Source organism: Falco cherrug, chromosome 9 (genome assembly GCF_023634085.1).
Source record: "Falco cherrug isolate bFalChe1 chromosome 9, bFalChe1.pri, whole genome shotgun sequence".
In the NCBI taxonomy this organism is placed as follows: Eukaryota; Metazoa; Chordata; class Aves; order Falconiformes; family Falconidae; genus Falco; species Falco cherrug.
Genome location: NC_073705.1, coordinates 30,307,764 through 30,325,561, shown reverse-complemented (window position 1 = coordinate 30,325,561; position 17,798 = coordinate 30,307,764). Strand labels below are relative to the sequence as shown.

Below are 17,798 nucleotides of genomic sequence, written 5' to 3'. Positions count from 1 at the left end.
TAACAAGTAGTAAGATGGAAGAGCAAAAGATTTTAGAATGAAAGTTGGTGCTAGGGATGTGACATCCACACTGTGCATTTCAGGATTTTTTATTACTTTGGACTTGATCTACTTTGCTTTTTTGTTTTATATTTGACAACAGAATTTATACTATAAAACTCCTTTGTTAGTCCAATATACAATTTGAGAATCCAAAGCTCGAATACCCACATCAGTAGAAGTACAACTCTTGGTCTCAGTTCAGTAGATTCTTGATTGCCACAATATTGTAGTAGATCAGATCTATGTATATCACAGAAACAGAGGTCACACCCTTGGTTAACTTTATGTTCATGCTGTCTACATTTTCTCTCAAAATGATGTCCCATTAGACTTAATTGCTTTGCAAGAAAGTCCTTTGATATTTTCTTTACTTACCCAGTTAATTATTAAAACAAACCCAGAAGAATAGTAACTGATGATCTTATCAAATTCCTATCAATAGGAATAGGATTTTAATGGGTAAAAATGTCTCCAAGTTCCTTCAGTTTTTTACCAATACAGTGGGATTCAGAAAAAAATTCTGGTTTCTTAAATAGATATGATGTTTTCCCAGCTAGAGGAAAAAATAAAAAGCTACCTGGAATAATAACCATGAGGTGAAGTAGAACAACTTATTCCATATTAAACTGAACTCTTCTTGGTTTCATTGGCTTACAGAGAAAACTCCTCAATATTGTTTCTGTACAGTAATAGAAGAGAAAAAATATATTTAAATATTAAGGATATCCTTCTAAATTTACTTGATTTGTCACAGATTACACAAAGGCATTTCCTAACTGTTATGCCTGTATTCACTTATTCTGTATTCTATTTAAATTACTTTTAACATAGCACTTTGTTAATCTGATCACTTATGTTGATCCCTAGGCAGTAGGTGAACAAATTCTGAAAATTTGGCCTCATACTTTATACAAGCAAAGGCCTTTTGTATTCTAGAAGAAGTTGAATTTTCACTTTTCCTAATATTAAGGTTGCTCCTGTCTCTTCTGAGGAAGAATATCACCCAGCAGCTGGTGCAGAAGAGACTTTCTTGTCAGCTGATCTGAACCACAGTTCTTGTAAATGTTCCAGGGTCCTAGCCCTGAGGAAGTTCCACCCCCATCAATTAATGCCCCTCACGTAAACAGAAGGTTTCATTATCATTTTTCCTTACTTATTAACAGAGAAACTGTCAGACTATAACAGAGTATTAGTCATTTAATGGGGAAGCAGAAAATAATGAGAAACTTACAGTTGGTGCATTATTTTGAATCGACTCAGCTCATAATCTGATACATTCTGAAAAGAGAAAAATCAGGGTTTGTATTTTAAATACAGATCAGTTTAATCAAGACCAATTCATTAAGTGAATTGTATGACATTTTTAGTAGTGAACTAAGCAAAGACCTGAAAAATAAGTTCTAGTTTTGTAGCTACATGGTTGTCTCATCTTGGTTAATGCTTAACTTTTTATTACTGGCCTGTTGTAACATTTCTGGAAAGCTGGTAGCACACACATTACATTGCTAATCTGGAATTTAACCAGGCATGTGGCAGATTAAATTATGCTGGTTAACAAATAATTCAGAAAAGTGATAAGCAAGCCATTTTATATCATCTCTTTCCAGCTACACCACAGAATTTCTTTGAGGTTTTTTATTGAAATCAGCTGATTAGTATAACAATGGCTGAGTGGAAGATTACTTTATCAATGAGTGGGAGATGATTAACTCCTGGTTTGATCTGTTCTTGTGCTAGACTTCCACATGACTCCTGAACCCATGAAAGAGGGAAGAAGAGGAAACAGAATTTTCAGTGTGACACCTTAGCACATACACTGCCCGCTCTAGTGCTGCAGAAACTAATTTAAGTACTGGAAACAGTTTAGCCAAATAATTTCAATAGTTTGTGTAGCTGCATATACCTTTCACCTCAATGTGCCAAAGTCCATGCACTGCACTAGAAGCAGCAGAAGTACTTCAATGTTCGAGCTAGTGCGCAGCTTGCAGCTGAACTTCTTAAATCAGAGTTTTAAACTACTCTAAATTAAACCTTTTTTTTTTTTTAAAAAAAAAATCTATGGATTTCCCTTTAGTGCAAAATTTCCAGTAAAATCTCTGGATTGTTCCCAGACCAAGTGTGTGATTGCATCATTTAAGTCCAGAAACCTGCTAAAATTAAAATGCCCTTTTTTTTCAGCATGGATTTCAACAGGGGATAGGTCAGGCTGAAAACATGTATGTTTAATAGATGCAATTCTAACCTTCCTTCTACTTTTATGTTAGGAAGAGGATATTAATTTGCTTGTTTCCTGAGACTTCCTAGGCACACCTGTAATGGATGTGAAATCTCTGAAACTGTTACTTTCATACATCCATTTCATACATCCATACTTCAGTGATACCGAGTTCATTGTAGTATGATTGATGTTTGTTCAGCTCTCTCTGTTTTTCTGAATAACCCCCCAGTCATCAGTGCCGTTCCAAACTGTTTTGTGTTTTCTCTCACCATCTTATCAGCACAATAGTTGAGCTTGTATCAGGCATACAAAATGAGACACCAATAATAAGTGTATGAGACAAGGAGATCAAGCAGAGAACATGTGAGCTCTCAGAGAAAACATTTTTTCCTCAGTCTGTATTGAAATTCAAGTGAATCTCTGCATTTCTTTGATATATTTGTTGTGAAAATATGCCATATCAGGCACTGGAGAACTCCCTACATTTAATCCTTAGCCTGTAATTATAGTGTAACAAAAAGCAGCTGCATATCTACATATAGTGCATATGGTAATTAGCAGATGATCTAGCAGATCTAGAAATCACCAAATTCCTGAGGAAATTTAAAACTATATTGAGCTGTCTGATTGACATACAGGCCCATCTGGGCTTGTTCAGACTTCATCAGCTGTAATGATGACTCACCAAATTGCCTCATCAGATCAATGACCAGCAATATTAGGGCCATTTCCTCCCCTGTTATTGCATCTTCTAAATAAGAGGGGGAAGCTGCTGTGCTTTTTATTGTAAGGGTTTCATTCTTGCTCATTCTCTTTTCTTTGCAAAACAGTACAGTTCAACTTTTACTTGTGTGCGTTAAGATTGTTAAGGTATAATTGCTTGGTGATTGCAACCAAATAGTATGTGTAATTCTCTGCCCTTCTAAGCTGATGTTTACTGGAATGTGCTGCTTAAGCAGCTTTTTCCACATAGACAAGTGCTGTATGCATGGTCAGATCCAGCGCTTTTTTGACTAGCACTTAATGTTGGTAGAGTAGGAAGCTACAGATGTAAGCACTTCTTATAGTGGTGAATGTTTTATACAGAGAGTTTTAACTTGATTCCCCCTCCCCTCCAAGATAGTCTTCAATAAGGAGATTAAGCTTTGAGCCTCCCTACAGTTTGAGATTGATATCTATGGGTCCAGCTGAAAGCTATCTTTTCTTATTTTGTATGTTTATTTTTTTGCAGTGCATTGTACCATTGATTGCAACTAAGAGCTGCTGCTGCATTTTAGTGACAAAATTCTGATCTTAGAAAGAGTATAAAAATATCTTGCAAACACAATGTTTTTGTAATTACATGGTAGCTTCTATAAGAAGATGACTAATTCTTCCAGGTTTTAATTATCCATTGCTTCTGTTGCTTATGATATACATTGTTAGTGATTCATATTGGCATGACTAGAATATATCACAAATGAATATGTGATAAAAAAGTTTAGTTTCTTTCATAGTGGTATCTGAGTTGGCAAATGTACAATGAGGAACCAAAGGGACAGGCTGGGGTGCTTGGTTTTTTTTTATATTTACAGTTTCATATTAGAAAGCATATAAAAAATTCTTTCAAACCCCTATTGATTTCTTCTTTTCTACTGGCTGCTTCATTCACCTGGCATCAGCCTCCTCAGAAGCTCACTTACTTAGCTCAGTAGCTAAGAGTAATCAAAACTCTTAGCTTGCAGATCAAGCCAGCCAGCTTTGTTCTGCAGATAACATCGTGGAAGGGGAGAAATGTTGCAGTGATGCAAACGTTTGAGGTGTGTCTCTTGCTCCTTTACTTGCAAAAGCATATCTTGGATCTGAGCCTATCCTGCTGTAGTTGCTTGCCAGCATGGGTGCTGACAAAGAGGAAACCTTACATCAAAAGCAAAGAGAAGCTAAAGTCCTGTGCAGTCTGGAGCTGCAGACCTGTGAGTAGGTTTTATGTGTTTTTGTCTGGAAAAGTTTACACCAATTCATACATGTGGACCGTGTAGTACACACCGAGTAAACTGGCATATCTGAGGTGCTCTGGTTCTCTGTCTCACAAGTGGCCGACAAGTGGCTTACATGCCTTGGCTGGGTGGGATTTATGGCATTTTGCAGACTTGGGGACATGCAGTGGATGACTGGTAAGTGGGTATGGGGTAGTTAGTATGCAAATGGAGTCCTGGTTTGAGGAAACTAAGTAAGGCAGGAAGGTGAAGGGAATGGAGTTATACAAGGGATAGAACGTTGTAACACTGTGTGGCATATACGGCACCTTCACCTACCCCAAATTTAGCACTTTTCTGAGGAAGGCTTCTTAGTCATAAACATGGCTGTCAGAAGTAGAAGTCACAGGACCTGACGCGCTTGAGTCCCCACATGTGCTCTGGAGTGTTTTGCCATGTTTTCACAGTTCTCGCTGAGATTGTGCTAAGGGGTATTTTTAATAGAGTTACTGTCTCAAAATTTTTTTTTAATGTCTTTGAAGAAGGTTGTTACAGTTGATTGTATGATACAGTTTTTTCAACTATATTTTGAGGTTCATGGAAGCACGTCTGTCTTACCTTCCGTACTTCTCAGTTCCTTCTTGTAGGTAAGCACCTATATAAGATGGTTATGGCTGCAGGTGCAAATAATACCTATACAATCCAGGAGAGCCATGAAGGATCAGTAGGAATTTGGAAAGGCCAAATTTTGAAGTGAATGAGGATGAGGGGATTCCTTTCACTTTAGGACAAACAAACATACTGTCTATATATAAACAAATGTATATCTATATATAAACTTCAAACAAACTATTGCTAGATAAGCTGTCAATATCTGGGCAGTAAAGCTGCATGAGACTTAACAGTCTTGACATTACCTTGCAGTAATGCTGAGTTACATTCTGTAACGTTGCCAGTTCTGAGTGGGGGCCAGTTTGGAGAGGTTTGCTGTGGAATTAGGTGTTTTGGTTTTTTTTTTGTGTGTTTTTTTTGTGTGTGTGTGTATATATATATGAATATAATATTGTATAATGATTTTGACATCCACCTAATTTTTTTCAGTTTTGGGGAGGGGAGTAAAAAACCAGGTTTGCTTGATGTGAAGTAATTCCATGTTTTTATGTCAAAGTAGATGCCTAATATATTATAAAAGCTCTGTATTCAGTATGACCAACTTTATGTTAAGACCTGTTCATGGTATCTGGTATTGACAAGAAGACTTGTAAGAAGCCAGCATTAGAAGTAATCTACAGCTACATTTTTCTCTTCTGAGACATAGAAATTTGGAGTGTGAATAAAAATGATCTACATTTAGCAGCCAATATGAGTGTAAATCTGAAAAATCATAGCATTGTAATAAACAATGTTAATGATATCCCCTATTAACTGGCATAGTAGACTGTCTGTAGTTAGTTAGAGAAGATATGGCATTTCTTAGTAAAAATGTCCTCATGGAATATAAAAATATCTTTGTGGAATAAGATTTCAGTGCTGGCCTCTAGAAATACAACCTGAGCTATAGACTTTTGCCAGTGATATCTGGCAAAAATTTTCAGTTCGTCAGACTGAGTAAATAAAGGAATAAATGCATAGTGGAAAAAATTTTAGGTCTTTTTTTCTTAGGTAAAGGAGAACTGTGTCTTACTGAGGGGGAAAAAAAAAAGCAGAAGAGAAGAAGGTAAATAAAATGTGGAATCCTTGAAATCAAGGGTCGGTCCAGAAAGAATGGCATAATAAAGAAATATGTTTCTATTGTGAATGCAGAATTGCTATTTTAAGACATTTATCCATTTTAAAGTGTATAAACCTGACATCTAGTGGTAGCAAGATGTGTGTGAAGTAGCTTTGTAGTGAGACCAGTTTGCATGGCAGATGAACAGGTTGTAACCATATTACATACTAAAATTGCAATTCCTTGTATTTCAGCCTAATTCTGATCCTGTTTCTTTGTGTTACAGAGCCTTTCAAATTAAATACTACTCCTTTCAGTAATATCTCACTTATATAATACAAGGTGGTGGTGTCTGTTCATCTTTATGAATGCTTGGACTTCTGGTAGAGAAGTGTCATCCTGATGAACAGTTTCCTTAGAGGAAAAGGTTGAAAGGGGCATTATGATTAAAATACTCCCATTCAAAAAGCTGAGGGTAAGGTTAAAGAATCTCAGCAGGGTCACTGAAGAAATTGTTTGGCAGCTACCAGTTTTAGACCTGTTATGAATAAACAGAAGTCAAGCTTCGGAGCTGTGATGCTTATCTCAGGTGTGGCATTACAAGTGTGAGCTTCTTTGGGAGTGGAGGCAGTACTTTATGTGCAAAACTGAAATCTTGCATTAATTCAGGCAAGACATGTGAGGTCCAAATCAATATAGCATTTAGGCATGAGCTTAAGGCATTCCCAATGAAGGATGAAGGCAACAGGGTATGTTTATTTGCTGGGGTCTGTGCTTAACTGTTTTGCTGAGTTACGGTTGATATTCTCATTTCTCATTCATAATTTTATTCAAACAACACTTTAACAAATATTTGTCTTTTCTATTTTCCTCAACATTTTGTCTAGCTTGTTTGGATTTTAGAATCTGAAGAAAAAAACCTTGCTAAAACTGTTTGATGCCTACCCCAGTGAGGTTCCAATTTAGCTTTGCCTCTAGTGTTAGTATATACATAATGGATAAATTACTAATAAAGGAAAAGGAGCAAAGTTATGCAAAAATGAAATACTGTTTTTAAAATCACTTAAAACTCAGAGGTGCTTAGGGGTGCTATATCTATAGTCAAAGGATGCAATTTAAAATGAACATGGAAAAATATAAATGCACCGTTCATTTTATTACCTGGAAGATAAATTTGAAAAAGATCAGTGGCAGAAGGCTAGGTGAAGACAGAGACAAATATGAAGGAAGAAGGAAAGGAAATGTGCTTCAGTGAAAGTATAATTAGAAGTTGGCAAAAATAAGGAAAAATTTTTTTCAGGGTTGGCAGTTTGTGGCAAGAATCATCAAACTATATCGGTCAATCTTTGGTTGTGAATGTTTATTTTAGTGTCTTCTCAGTTCATGATAACTGTTGCAAATATCTCTGAGGTAACAAATGTAGGTAGCATAATTCTAGTGAAACATAGCTCTGTGCAGTTTCAAGGCTGAGGTGAATCATGCTATGCTGCCTCTATCATTCTATCTCTGTTACTTTCAAAACATGGTGAATCATATTTGTTGAACACAAATGTTGATATTCTGCAATGAAACTAAAGTCACAGTTATATAAGTGGTATAAGAGATGTCTGCTTTCATTTCAGATAGGTGAGCCTACTGCTTTAATGCGAATGCAGAGATGAACAGCAATCCTGTTTGTTGCAGAGCTGCTCTGTAAGGACGAGATTAGTTGCTAACAGTTGTGCCAGCCAAAGCTGGGCTATGTGCTTTCATCTGTACTGAAGCTGGTAATCCAGTGCAGGTGCTTAACAGTTCTAATATACTTCTGACCTTTCAGGTCCGAGTGTGGGAGCAGTTGCAATGACATAGGGCCAATTGCTATGTGCAGAGTCACTCTGCCTTTTGTTTGCACCCGTGGAGCTTCTCCTTACTGCTTGGACACGGATGCTTGTAGTGAAAACATAAGGATAAATCGTACTAGCAGTGTGAGAATGGTTGATATACATGATATCTCTAAGACTACAGCAGCCATCTCTGCATTTGCCTTTTTAAGACCTCACATAGTACAAATGAAGCTGTGTTGGTAGCAGTGTTAGTAGCAAAGGAATACATTCAGGAAATGCTTGGTGTAAATAGGACTGTTGGGGATGGGTTTCTTGGTCTGCTGTGGATTTGTCAGCTATCAGGAAGTGCTGCTGATATTTTGTCCTTAGGCGTGGTTTTAATTAAACAAAACTGCTCATCTAATGTTGTGTTACTAAGAGCTGTGTTCAACATGTTATGGGGGCTTGAGATCCAGATGTCTATCATGCTGGAAGGAACAGTTGAGTGTTTTAGTTTTTTTAGGACAATCAGAATTACTTCAGCACCATCAGTAGAAATCTGTTTGTAGTATTGCTGCTCTATCATTTCATATCATTCAAAATGAGTTTTGTGTTTGTGTTTGTGTTTTTTTTTTAAACAAATGACTTGATTAGGTTTAATATGCATTGAACTACTGTACGGTTTTGCCAGAACTCCAAAACTGATGAGTTTGTACTGCATATCCTGCCACATTTATTCAACTGTTGAGATATTAGAAACTTGTTTTTTCTTTGAGAGAAAGGTATTTTCCTGCAATAGCAGCTCAGTTAATCCCTGTGGTTTGTATTGCTTCAAGGAAACTGCTTTTGCAATAGTACCTAAAGTGGACACATTTAAGGTTCACCCATTTTGCTTTGAAGACCTCCAAGGAAAGATTCATCTAGCTGATCTTTTGCTCTTTTATAAGCTATGAGTGGATTTATCTATGATTTATTTGTTTATGACCTGGGTTTCCAGCCCATTTTATACCCCAGGAGCTGCTTTCTCACACTTGGCTATCCAAGACTTGAATTTGTTGTATTCAGTCTCAGATGCTGAATGAACAGTCTGCTCCTTCAAAGCCAGCTTCAGAAATAACCTGGGTCTAAGACAGTAAAGTTTGATCTGCAACATAAATCTGTCTTTTTAGTGCATGCAATGGGAAGTTCATGTTATCTTTCCTAGAACATGGGTGTCCCCATTAGTCTTAGGCTGACTGATAGAGAGATGCAAGGTTTCCAAGGTTCTTTTAAAAATTACACTATCTTCCTCGCTGGCAGTGTAATGCTCTGTGGGCTGAACTCTATATTTGCATGTCACTGTTGAGATGACACTTACTGGAACTCAGAAAATAAAACCACTTCCCATATCTCTGTAGTAATGCACTGATATATGCTTAAACCAATTAGAATGGGGTTTAGTGTTTGAAAAGCGAAGCAAGTCACCACATACAGGAATAACAACTGTGACCACTAGAAATCTAGCCTCAGCAAAACCCAGGAGGAGGGCCTGCTGCTGATGTGGGCTGCGAGATTAGTCTCATTTCTTATTTTGAGAAAAGAGAGTTCAGAAGAGCCAGCTTAGTCTTGTAGCAGAAAAAAATTATCTTTAAAAATGCAGATTTTTTTGCAGGACTCTTAACTTCATCAATGATTAAGACTATATAAAAAATGTGATGAAGTTGAATCAATTTATTTTTATGTTTAAAGTAAAAGGCCTAAATGAGGCATGTCAGTGCTACAGCTTCAGTGGTTCCAAAGCATTTTTATTTTACTTCTATGGGAAACTTGCTACTATTCATTCTGATTCAGAACAAAGGGAGATATTGAAGCATCAGAAGCTCCATTTTTGGCCACATCTACAAATGAGTGGCCTAGAGAATATTGCTAGTCTGTAGTCAAGACACCAGTGACCTGAGATCTCCAAGAAATAGGACATGCTGCAGAAATGTCCTCAGCGTGGAGCCCTGCTAGAAGCAGAGAATGCACTATGCTGTTGACCAGTTTTGGACCCAGTTTAATAGCGACATCTAACAGGATTTACACTGTCAGCTTCTCTTAATAATCTTGCCCTTTAATAGGGCTCAATCACATCTGAGGCCACCTGCTGCTTGCACCTGCCTGAATCCTCTTCCAATAACTGCATGCAGGTGATTTTGTTGAAAGTTAACTCAGAAATTTAGAATGTTCTGATTGTTTTGTGCAAGATATATTTTGTATATGTGAAGTTGACAAGTTCAGGTTGTAATCAGAAAAGTGCGGAGTTCACCATTCTTTGAGCGAGGACACCCTGGAACAATTAGGCCTTGAAAAGGCAGTTATAAGGATACTGTGATACTCTTTAAGTGAGCAGGCCTTTCCACCATGGCCAGTCTAACAGGCTCTCTCTGAGGTGGGAGTATGGGGGCTCTTCCAGGATCCTACCTCCCCCACACCGAGTCTCTTGCCCCCAGATAACCTGAGCTCTTTCCAAGGGGTGGTTTGATAAAATGCAGCTAGCATGGAGCCCTCCTGGTGCTCGCTCGCTGGCGCCAGCAAGGTGTCACCAGGCTGGGCTGGGGGAAGCGGTGTGAGGCCCCTGAACGCCCCAGTGGCTGTAGCTGCCAGAAGGGCCAGTTCTGCTCCCTCCCTTCTCCCTCTGCTCCTGGCTTGGAGGAATGTCTCCATCCCTGTGTTGACTTTAGTGCTTCTCAGACTCTTTTGTGAGTTGAACCAGCTGTAAATTAACGAAGGGAATTCCCTTGAACCAAGGGGAGCTTCTGGCTAGAAAGAGGGGGTTTGGCGGGAGAAAATTGCTGGTGAGGAGACCCACCCCCATCCCGGGCTGCAGCTTCTTCAGTGCCTGGGTTTCTGTGAAATCTCACACTGAAGCTGGCTTTTTTCACAGCTGCTTTAACCCTCCTGAAGAGGTCTGTTCTGTGGTTACTGTGCTTCCTCCACCCCCTCTGTTCTGTCACCAGCAGTTGCACAGTAAGCTGCATTAGTGAAGTGGTCTGACTGAAAAATAACTACAGGCAAAAAAAGTTTTCATTGGGATAAAGTCTGGATGTACTGCCTTTGTGGCCAAGTGAGAGCCAGTGACGGCGAAAGTGTGTGTAGAATGCGAACATGTGGCAAAGGTGGAAGGGGGAGCATTGCCCCTTTACCCAGGTATGAAACTGTCCCTTCAGATGATCTAATTTGCTTACTGAGGGAACAGAGGGAAGCAAGAGCTAAAATGGTGGTGAATATTGAATATTGACTTAGTAGGAAGAGTACTGTCTTGGAGTAGCAGGGGCTGTCTTGATGGAAGATGCTCTGGGCACTGCATTGAAAAACAAAATTTCTCTCTATTGTCTGGGTATAAAGAATTTCCATCCTGCTCTCATAAGGGAGGCTGAAAATGACAACAAGAAATAGCACAGCAGGAATCGATTCTCAGGTCATTGGTAAGTGAGACTGGCAAGGACCCTTGTTACTTGGGCAAAATTAAGTCCAAATCCTACTTAAATGCTGCTATACAGGCCAAATAGTTGGATACAGAGCCTCCACAGGTGTTTCGGGCTGTTGGGAGTAATGGGATCAATCTTGGAGCATCCCAGGAAGTGGGGGAAATTGGGCCTTCAGCTCTCCCCTGCTGGCTAAGGGCCTGGGAACTGTGCAGAAGTGCTCCCTGCTGACACTGCCTGCAGAAGCAGCTGCCTTGCTCTTCCCTGCATCTGGACAAAAACAGTAATTATAGCAAGAAGTGCTGGGAAATAGCTGAGCCTGAAAAGGCTGTACAGAAGAGGTATGAGAATCATCTCAACTCTCAGAACAAACACTATGGCAGAAGCAGTCGGGAATCTTAAAACTGTAACAGCAGTCTTAAAAGCAAAACCTATACATGAGAGTATTCTTGAAAGACTAAGAAAGATCATATGCGTAATCGTAAGCATATTACATTTCATCAAGTTAACTAGAAGTAGCTAATCTTAAATGATAATAAATGCCCTTGCTGAATCAGAAACCGAATGTGACTTTGTACATGCCTGGCAGCTCCAAACAGTGTGTTGGCTGATCACTTTCTGTTTGGAAATAAATCACATCATACGCTCCTTGCACATTTATGTTGAACTAACAATTTTATATGCCCACCCAGAAATCTGCTGAGCTACTTAACTCTGAAAGTACCCCCTGGATAGTGGGATAGATTTGCTGTACCTTCTTTGATACTGGTTTATATTCTTGAAGCAGTGCTTTAGTTCCACTGTTTAACCATATGGTATAGACAGTCTTTAATTCATAGTCGTAAAAATGTTGTGTATGTATATCTGTAGGCATCTTGAAAATGAGCAGTTGATTTGCTTGAATCATGTTACCTCAGCCACAGTAAGCAACATCGCTAATAGTGGGTAATCACTGAGTTCATCAGCAAGATCATGACTGCTGCATTTCAATGGCTGAGGTAACTGGATGTTGTGAGAGACTTTAGGGTGCTGGCAGGTCGTTGTGAGTAGGAGAAGGAACATCATACACAGTTGTGGTAACATAGGTAAACAGCAGTATTATCAAGATTGAATACAATGAAGATCCTTTACTGTAAAGCATACATGCTGCATCCAAATTGTAAGAATTCAGCATTGCTACCTGTTTTGTGTTAAAGAGACCAGCTGCCAGTACTGCATGCAGCATACTGGCTCAAACAGAAGAAGCTATTTCTGGCACTGCAGAAAGGCACATGTAGGTGCCTTCGTTCAAAGCATGAACCTCATCTGTGTTGGGTCATGTCATGGTGACTTCTAAGAACTCTAAGATGGGGTGGAAAGCATGTATAGCATGGAGTGGCGACCTCACTCCTGCTCAGTGACACTGTGCAGAGTGCTGCTTAGTAGTTTCTGGCCAGGGCAGACCCAGATTGTGAGAGCTGCCTCTGGAAGGGACAAAGCCAAAGACTAGTACAGTATTAATCAGTGCTTGCAAGTGACAAAGTGCTTTAGAAATTGTCTTGGTAAGCACTTGGCTACAAAGGGGTTAAGATTTAAACATCTGCTTTATTTTTCCCAATTTGGAAATTTGAAAGCCTGGAAATATAACACTTCCTCCCCCACAGCCCAACATTCCCTGCCTTTCTGGGTTGCCACTAGATTTGTTAGTGTGCTTAAACGGTTTAATTAAAATCTTTTCTGGTCCAATGCAATAAACAATGACTTCTGTCAGTGCAACATGTATGATGCTAATGATGCTTCTGGATGATAGATTGCTGTGGGGACAGCTACAAAAGTAAGGAGTAACTTGAGAGGTTTGATTTCCTTGTACTTTAGCTATCATGAGCTGAACAGATAATGCCATTAGAAAGAAGCAAAGGAAAAAGTGCTTTGAAAGTTTCTCATCTCCTTAGCTCTTTTATGGAAATTTAGGTGTAATGATCCGTTTGTCAAGTGATATATACCTATCTAGTACATGTCAAACTATTAGTTTCATTTCAGTAGGAAAAAGGAGATTTAGTTTTGGATACAGGACTCATACTAGGTTAAATAAAGTTGCCAGTGTTCATGTGCATATATATTTCTCTGCAGAATATTGGTACGTAAATACTGTGTCATTTATGTTTTTTCTACTTCTGTATTGCTGCTTGGTCTTTATACAGAAGCATTTATTTATTTGGATTTCATGCTGGATCTGATCCTGGGGCACCCAGTGTGTACCTGATTCCCTTCCCTCTCAGCACTATGAATCTTCAAAAACATAAATATCAGTGTTTTCTCTTCAACTCTTGACATCAGCCAATGAAGTCCACATCTACATCTGAAGTTCTCAAAGCTTCTAAGTGTTCAGACTGTATAATCCTGCTCTTTCTATGTTCTACAGTGATTTTATAGCATTAGATACTGTTCAGGAATGGATATGAAACAGACTTTGGCTCTTTCTTGAAGTAACCAGTTATTTTTTAACAAGGCAATTAAAAAGAGGGTTATGAAAATGATGCCAAATGTCATTTAAATTACTATTTCACTATATAGAAGCATACGTAAATGTCTTTTAGAAAAAAAAATTACCAATTTTTTAAAATTTAAATTATAGTAGCTAGCAAGTGTGGTTCCTGCAGTGAAAGAAATAGGATATATATTTAAAATGTCTAAATATCTGTTTCAAGACTTTACAAGTCAATTACCCAACAATGACAACTACAAGAAATCCCAAATTTCCATTGAGATACACACACTGTTTCCTTTCCTGGCAGTTAATGAAGCATTAACATTTGAATTTCAGTCTGGTACCATCTGACCATTTTAGAGCAGTATAACTTTAAATCTATCAGCAAACTTGTGCAGAGCTTAGACTGGGAGGAGAAAGAAGCAGCATGTTTTCTTTGAGAAAAGTTGAGCTTTGAAAGCTACTGAAAGTATTGGAATGTTAAAAGGCAAACCAGCTGAGATACATTAATGGGCAAAGAGCAAGAGAAGAGGTCAAAACTGTACATGAAAATGTCCTTTCACATCCTAGTGATTTCTGAAGTTTCACATGGCTTAAAAATAAACTCATTCCAGGGATACAATACATATGTTTGCAACCAGTTCTAATACTAGTCTGTCATTATAATGGTATCTGAAAGCCAGTGATATTTATGCTAGCACAAAAGAGTCTAATACAATAACTTTAAATTAGTCTCCCAATCCCAGTTGCCTTGTGCATGGGATTAGTTTCTTTTTAGGAAAAATGCACTGTTGGTTGACTACTTCTCTCCCTTTCTCACCCTCCAACCATTGACTAATACTGAAATTTAACTTACAGTGAGTATTTCCATTTTTGCTTACATGCCATTGAAAATTAATAATTTGATTAAAGAATCAAGGTTTTAAACCAATCTATAGTGCAGAGTGACTCTCATGTACTATTGTCTACATCCAGAAGCAAACTAGAAATTGAATGAACATTGAGTACCAATATAAAAATTATATGCTGATCTCTAAATGATTTAATGGATTTGTGAAAGTCAAGAGGTAATAATGGACAATGATCATACAATATATAACAGCTATCCTTATGACTAGGCACATACACTTGTAAAAAAGGAAAAGAAAACAAAAAGAGAAAAACATTTGAATTTTGATATGGGTCAATTAAATATCAAATGTTGACGAATTTTACACGCATATTAGAAGTTAATCCACCACTGTATTGAAAGATTTGTTATGAGTTCCATATCAATGTGAATTTGGTCTTTTTTTAAGTGACCAGAGGCAAAATAAAATAACTTTATTAGATAAAATCAGCCAATTCTTATTACATAGATTTCCTTCATATTTTAATAAATATTGTAAGTAATCTTTTCCAGCATGGGTTTCCACATTCAGTTTAGTGATTAAAGCTACTACCAATGATCATATCACTTAAATTATACAACTACTTGTAGCTCTTTCTGGTGCAAATAAAATGTAACCCCCCAGTTCCTTAATAAATTAAGATGACCACAGAATGGGTGGTAATGTTAAATATATATTTTATCTTCACTTATTTTTCTCAGTGTTGGAGGGGTGGGAAGAACAGATTTTAAAATTCAGCTGTGCAGACTTAAAAAACAAAATCAGTTTAGAAATTTCTCCTTATAAATTAATGAAATAGCCCATAATGGTTGGCACCTCATATATAAAGCTAAACAAGGTTATTGTATTTCTAGTCCAGAAAAATAAAGCCTTAAATAATAAAAGTCCATTTTCTTTTCCTTTAGTACTTCTCTAACTCTACTGCTTTTAACGTGACTGTAGCTACCCAGCCATGTAATATACCTGCACAGCATGACCAGAAGCCTTCTGAAGTACTTTAAAGTAGTATTTGTTTTTCCTCATTTTCTTGTATGGCATCACCTGCCAAGTAAAAGACACTGGTGTTTCCTATTCCAACATGTTTGTAAAATGAATACTGCTTCCCACTATTATCTGTGTGTGAGAGGGTGAATCTGCAGCTCATTCAGATGTGTGTGTGAGCATGCACACATTCAGATGATGGAGGTTGGGGTAGTTGTTGACCTTCTGACTGATGGCCATGCTTATAGAGTGTCTGTGGATCCGGGTACAGTTTAGCATGATAGAAATGGCTTTATTTCGCTTTAACCAATTAAAATTCATGACTATGGGTTACTTCAAACTGAAGCTCAACAAAGGCAACATCATATTCAAGAACTTCTTGGCCTTGGAACCATATTTCATGTTATGTTGTGGAAATCCAGCTGTTGTCTGCAAATGTCAGATGATACCCATTTTATCTGTGCTGCTCAAATTGATATTTTTGCTGTTTGGTTCTAATGTAGTGGTTTGTGTTATGATGAAAAACATAGGTGAACATAAAAACCCAATAATTTATGACCTAATTGTTGAGTTGCTCAGTTTCTCATTTTCCTGAATTTGTTCATGGGCACAATCACAAGAATCCTTCAAGACCCAACAGAAAGTATAGTGCTACACTGTAAAGTTCGAGAATACTTAATTGGACAGGGAAAAGGAAGAAACAATAACACCATAAATAATGCATTATACAGTTCTAGAAAAGGCTGAAATTTTGCTGGTAGAGAACTTTTTGTTGGGAAAGTGTGTGACCAAATATAACTCCAGGCTTTGGGGATGATGCCCTCATTCTTACACATTTAGTTTGCCTTTCTTCCTATTGCCTCTTTAAAATCCAGTGTTGTATTTGTACAGATGCATTTCAGATACTCTGAACCACCCAAATCAAAAGCATTCAGGTAAGAGGTTGAGTTTTTGAGGGTGTTGGTTTTTGTGTTTTTTTTTTTTCTTCCAGTGAAGAGTCTCCTTCACTTACAACATGAGGCTGCTGCACAGACATTTCTGAAATCTGCTTTTTATGTACTAGAGGACCCAGATAATCGAATACACAAATGAAGTGTATTTCTCCCTTCACAGGAAACTAGGAATTCAGGGCAAATGTCAACATTTCCCTTGTGTACATCTGAACAAGTAAAATAAGTTCTTAGCTATAAATATCAAACTTAGGTTTATAATCCAGTGTTTATATTGATTATTTTTTTTACAAAAAAAAGTTGTACAACCTGTATAGTTATTTGTTTCTGTCTTATCCTACATCCAGATGGCTAAGCACCCTGCCTATCTGTATTAAGCTTATCAGATGTTGTTTTAGTATACTGAGACTTCTAAGTAAGTTTAATGGAAAATCAAGTTTTTACTCTTTCAGGGTCATACTATGATAAATCAACCCTGGTCATTTGTAAAGGCTTTACTAGCTCTGTCTTGTGCTTTTCATTGACTATGTTGCAATGGATGCAGAAAACACCTCTTAAAAATGTAGATTGCATTCAAGTAGCAAGGGGCAAAACAGTTGAATAGCTAAGCAAAAAAGTGCAGCTACACAAGAAAAGTGGAGGAAATAAAAAGAAAAGCTCAGAAACAAAAGCATTCTACAGCAGGTCTCAATAACAATAATTAACAATTTAAAATATCTTCCATGGGAATTTTGTGCCTATTTGTTTACTAATGTACACTCAAATACTCCAGGTAATATCTACAGGAAACCAAGTACCCTACAAGTAGAAGCTATGTCTCTGCATTTGCCACACTAATGTGAATTTTGAATAGATTTCACCCTTCAGTATTCCAGAGGCCTAAAATACATGAAATGATTGAAATTCTTACTCTTCTAAGCACTGGTTTTGTTGGACCTCTGGGAATTCTGAATTCTTTCCAGCACTCCTCTTTCTGAGCGTTAATGTGTGATGTGGTTTTCCAGCAATGCAACCCAAACTTCAAGCCAGATTCCCTAATGCTAAAGTCTGTGCTTATGCACAGAATTGGCACTGGGAAAACTCACTAATGAAAAATCTCTGCAATTGCATTTGTATGGTGTATTTTGGGGTGTGGTTGTTTTTTTTTTTCTTTTTAATGTGGGCAAATTCCATCAGTTTTTAGACATGGAAAGACTGATAAATATTACATAGCATCCTCTGCGCCACTCTAAGAATGGCTGCAAGCTTTCAGTGCTCTTAACAGTATGTTGATAACTGATAGGTTGTGCAAGCCATCTGCTGATCATTTTGAATTAAACACAATATTACACTGAAA

At 37.7% G+C, this 17,798-nt stretch overlaps 2 protein-coding genes across 5 annotated transcripts in view; one reads left to right on the top strand and one right to left on the bottom strand.

The window, feature by feature from the left end:
* The window catches only part of DNTT (DNA nucleotidylexotransferase), a 158,286-nt gene that overhangs the window by 2,312 nt on the left and 138,176 nt on the right, over positions 1 to 17,798 (top strand). The gene's annotated exons all lie outside the window — the stretch shown is intronic.
* Positions 1 to 17,798, bottom strand: part of BLNK (B cell linker) — a 100,349-nt gene that overhangs the window by 67,790 nt on the left and 14,761 nt on the right. For 3 of the 4 annotated variants that reach the window (XM_055721285.1, XM_055721286.1, XM_055721288.1), the window contains exon 3: positions 1,274 to 1,320. In XM_055721285.1, the coding sequence (XP_055577260.1) occupies positions 1,274 to 1,320 (47 nt within the window). Of the gene's footprint in view, positions 1 to 619; positions 722 to 1,273; positions 1,321 to 17,798 lie in introns of all 4 variants that reach the window. The other variant, XM_055721290.1, reaches the window with a different exon arrangement.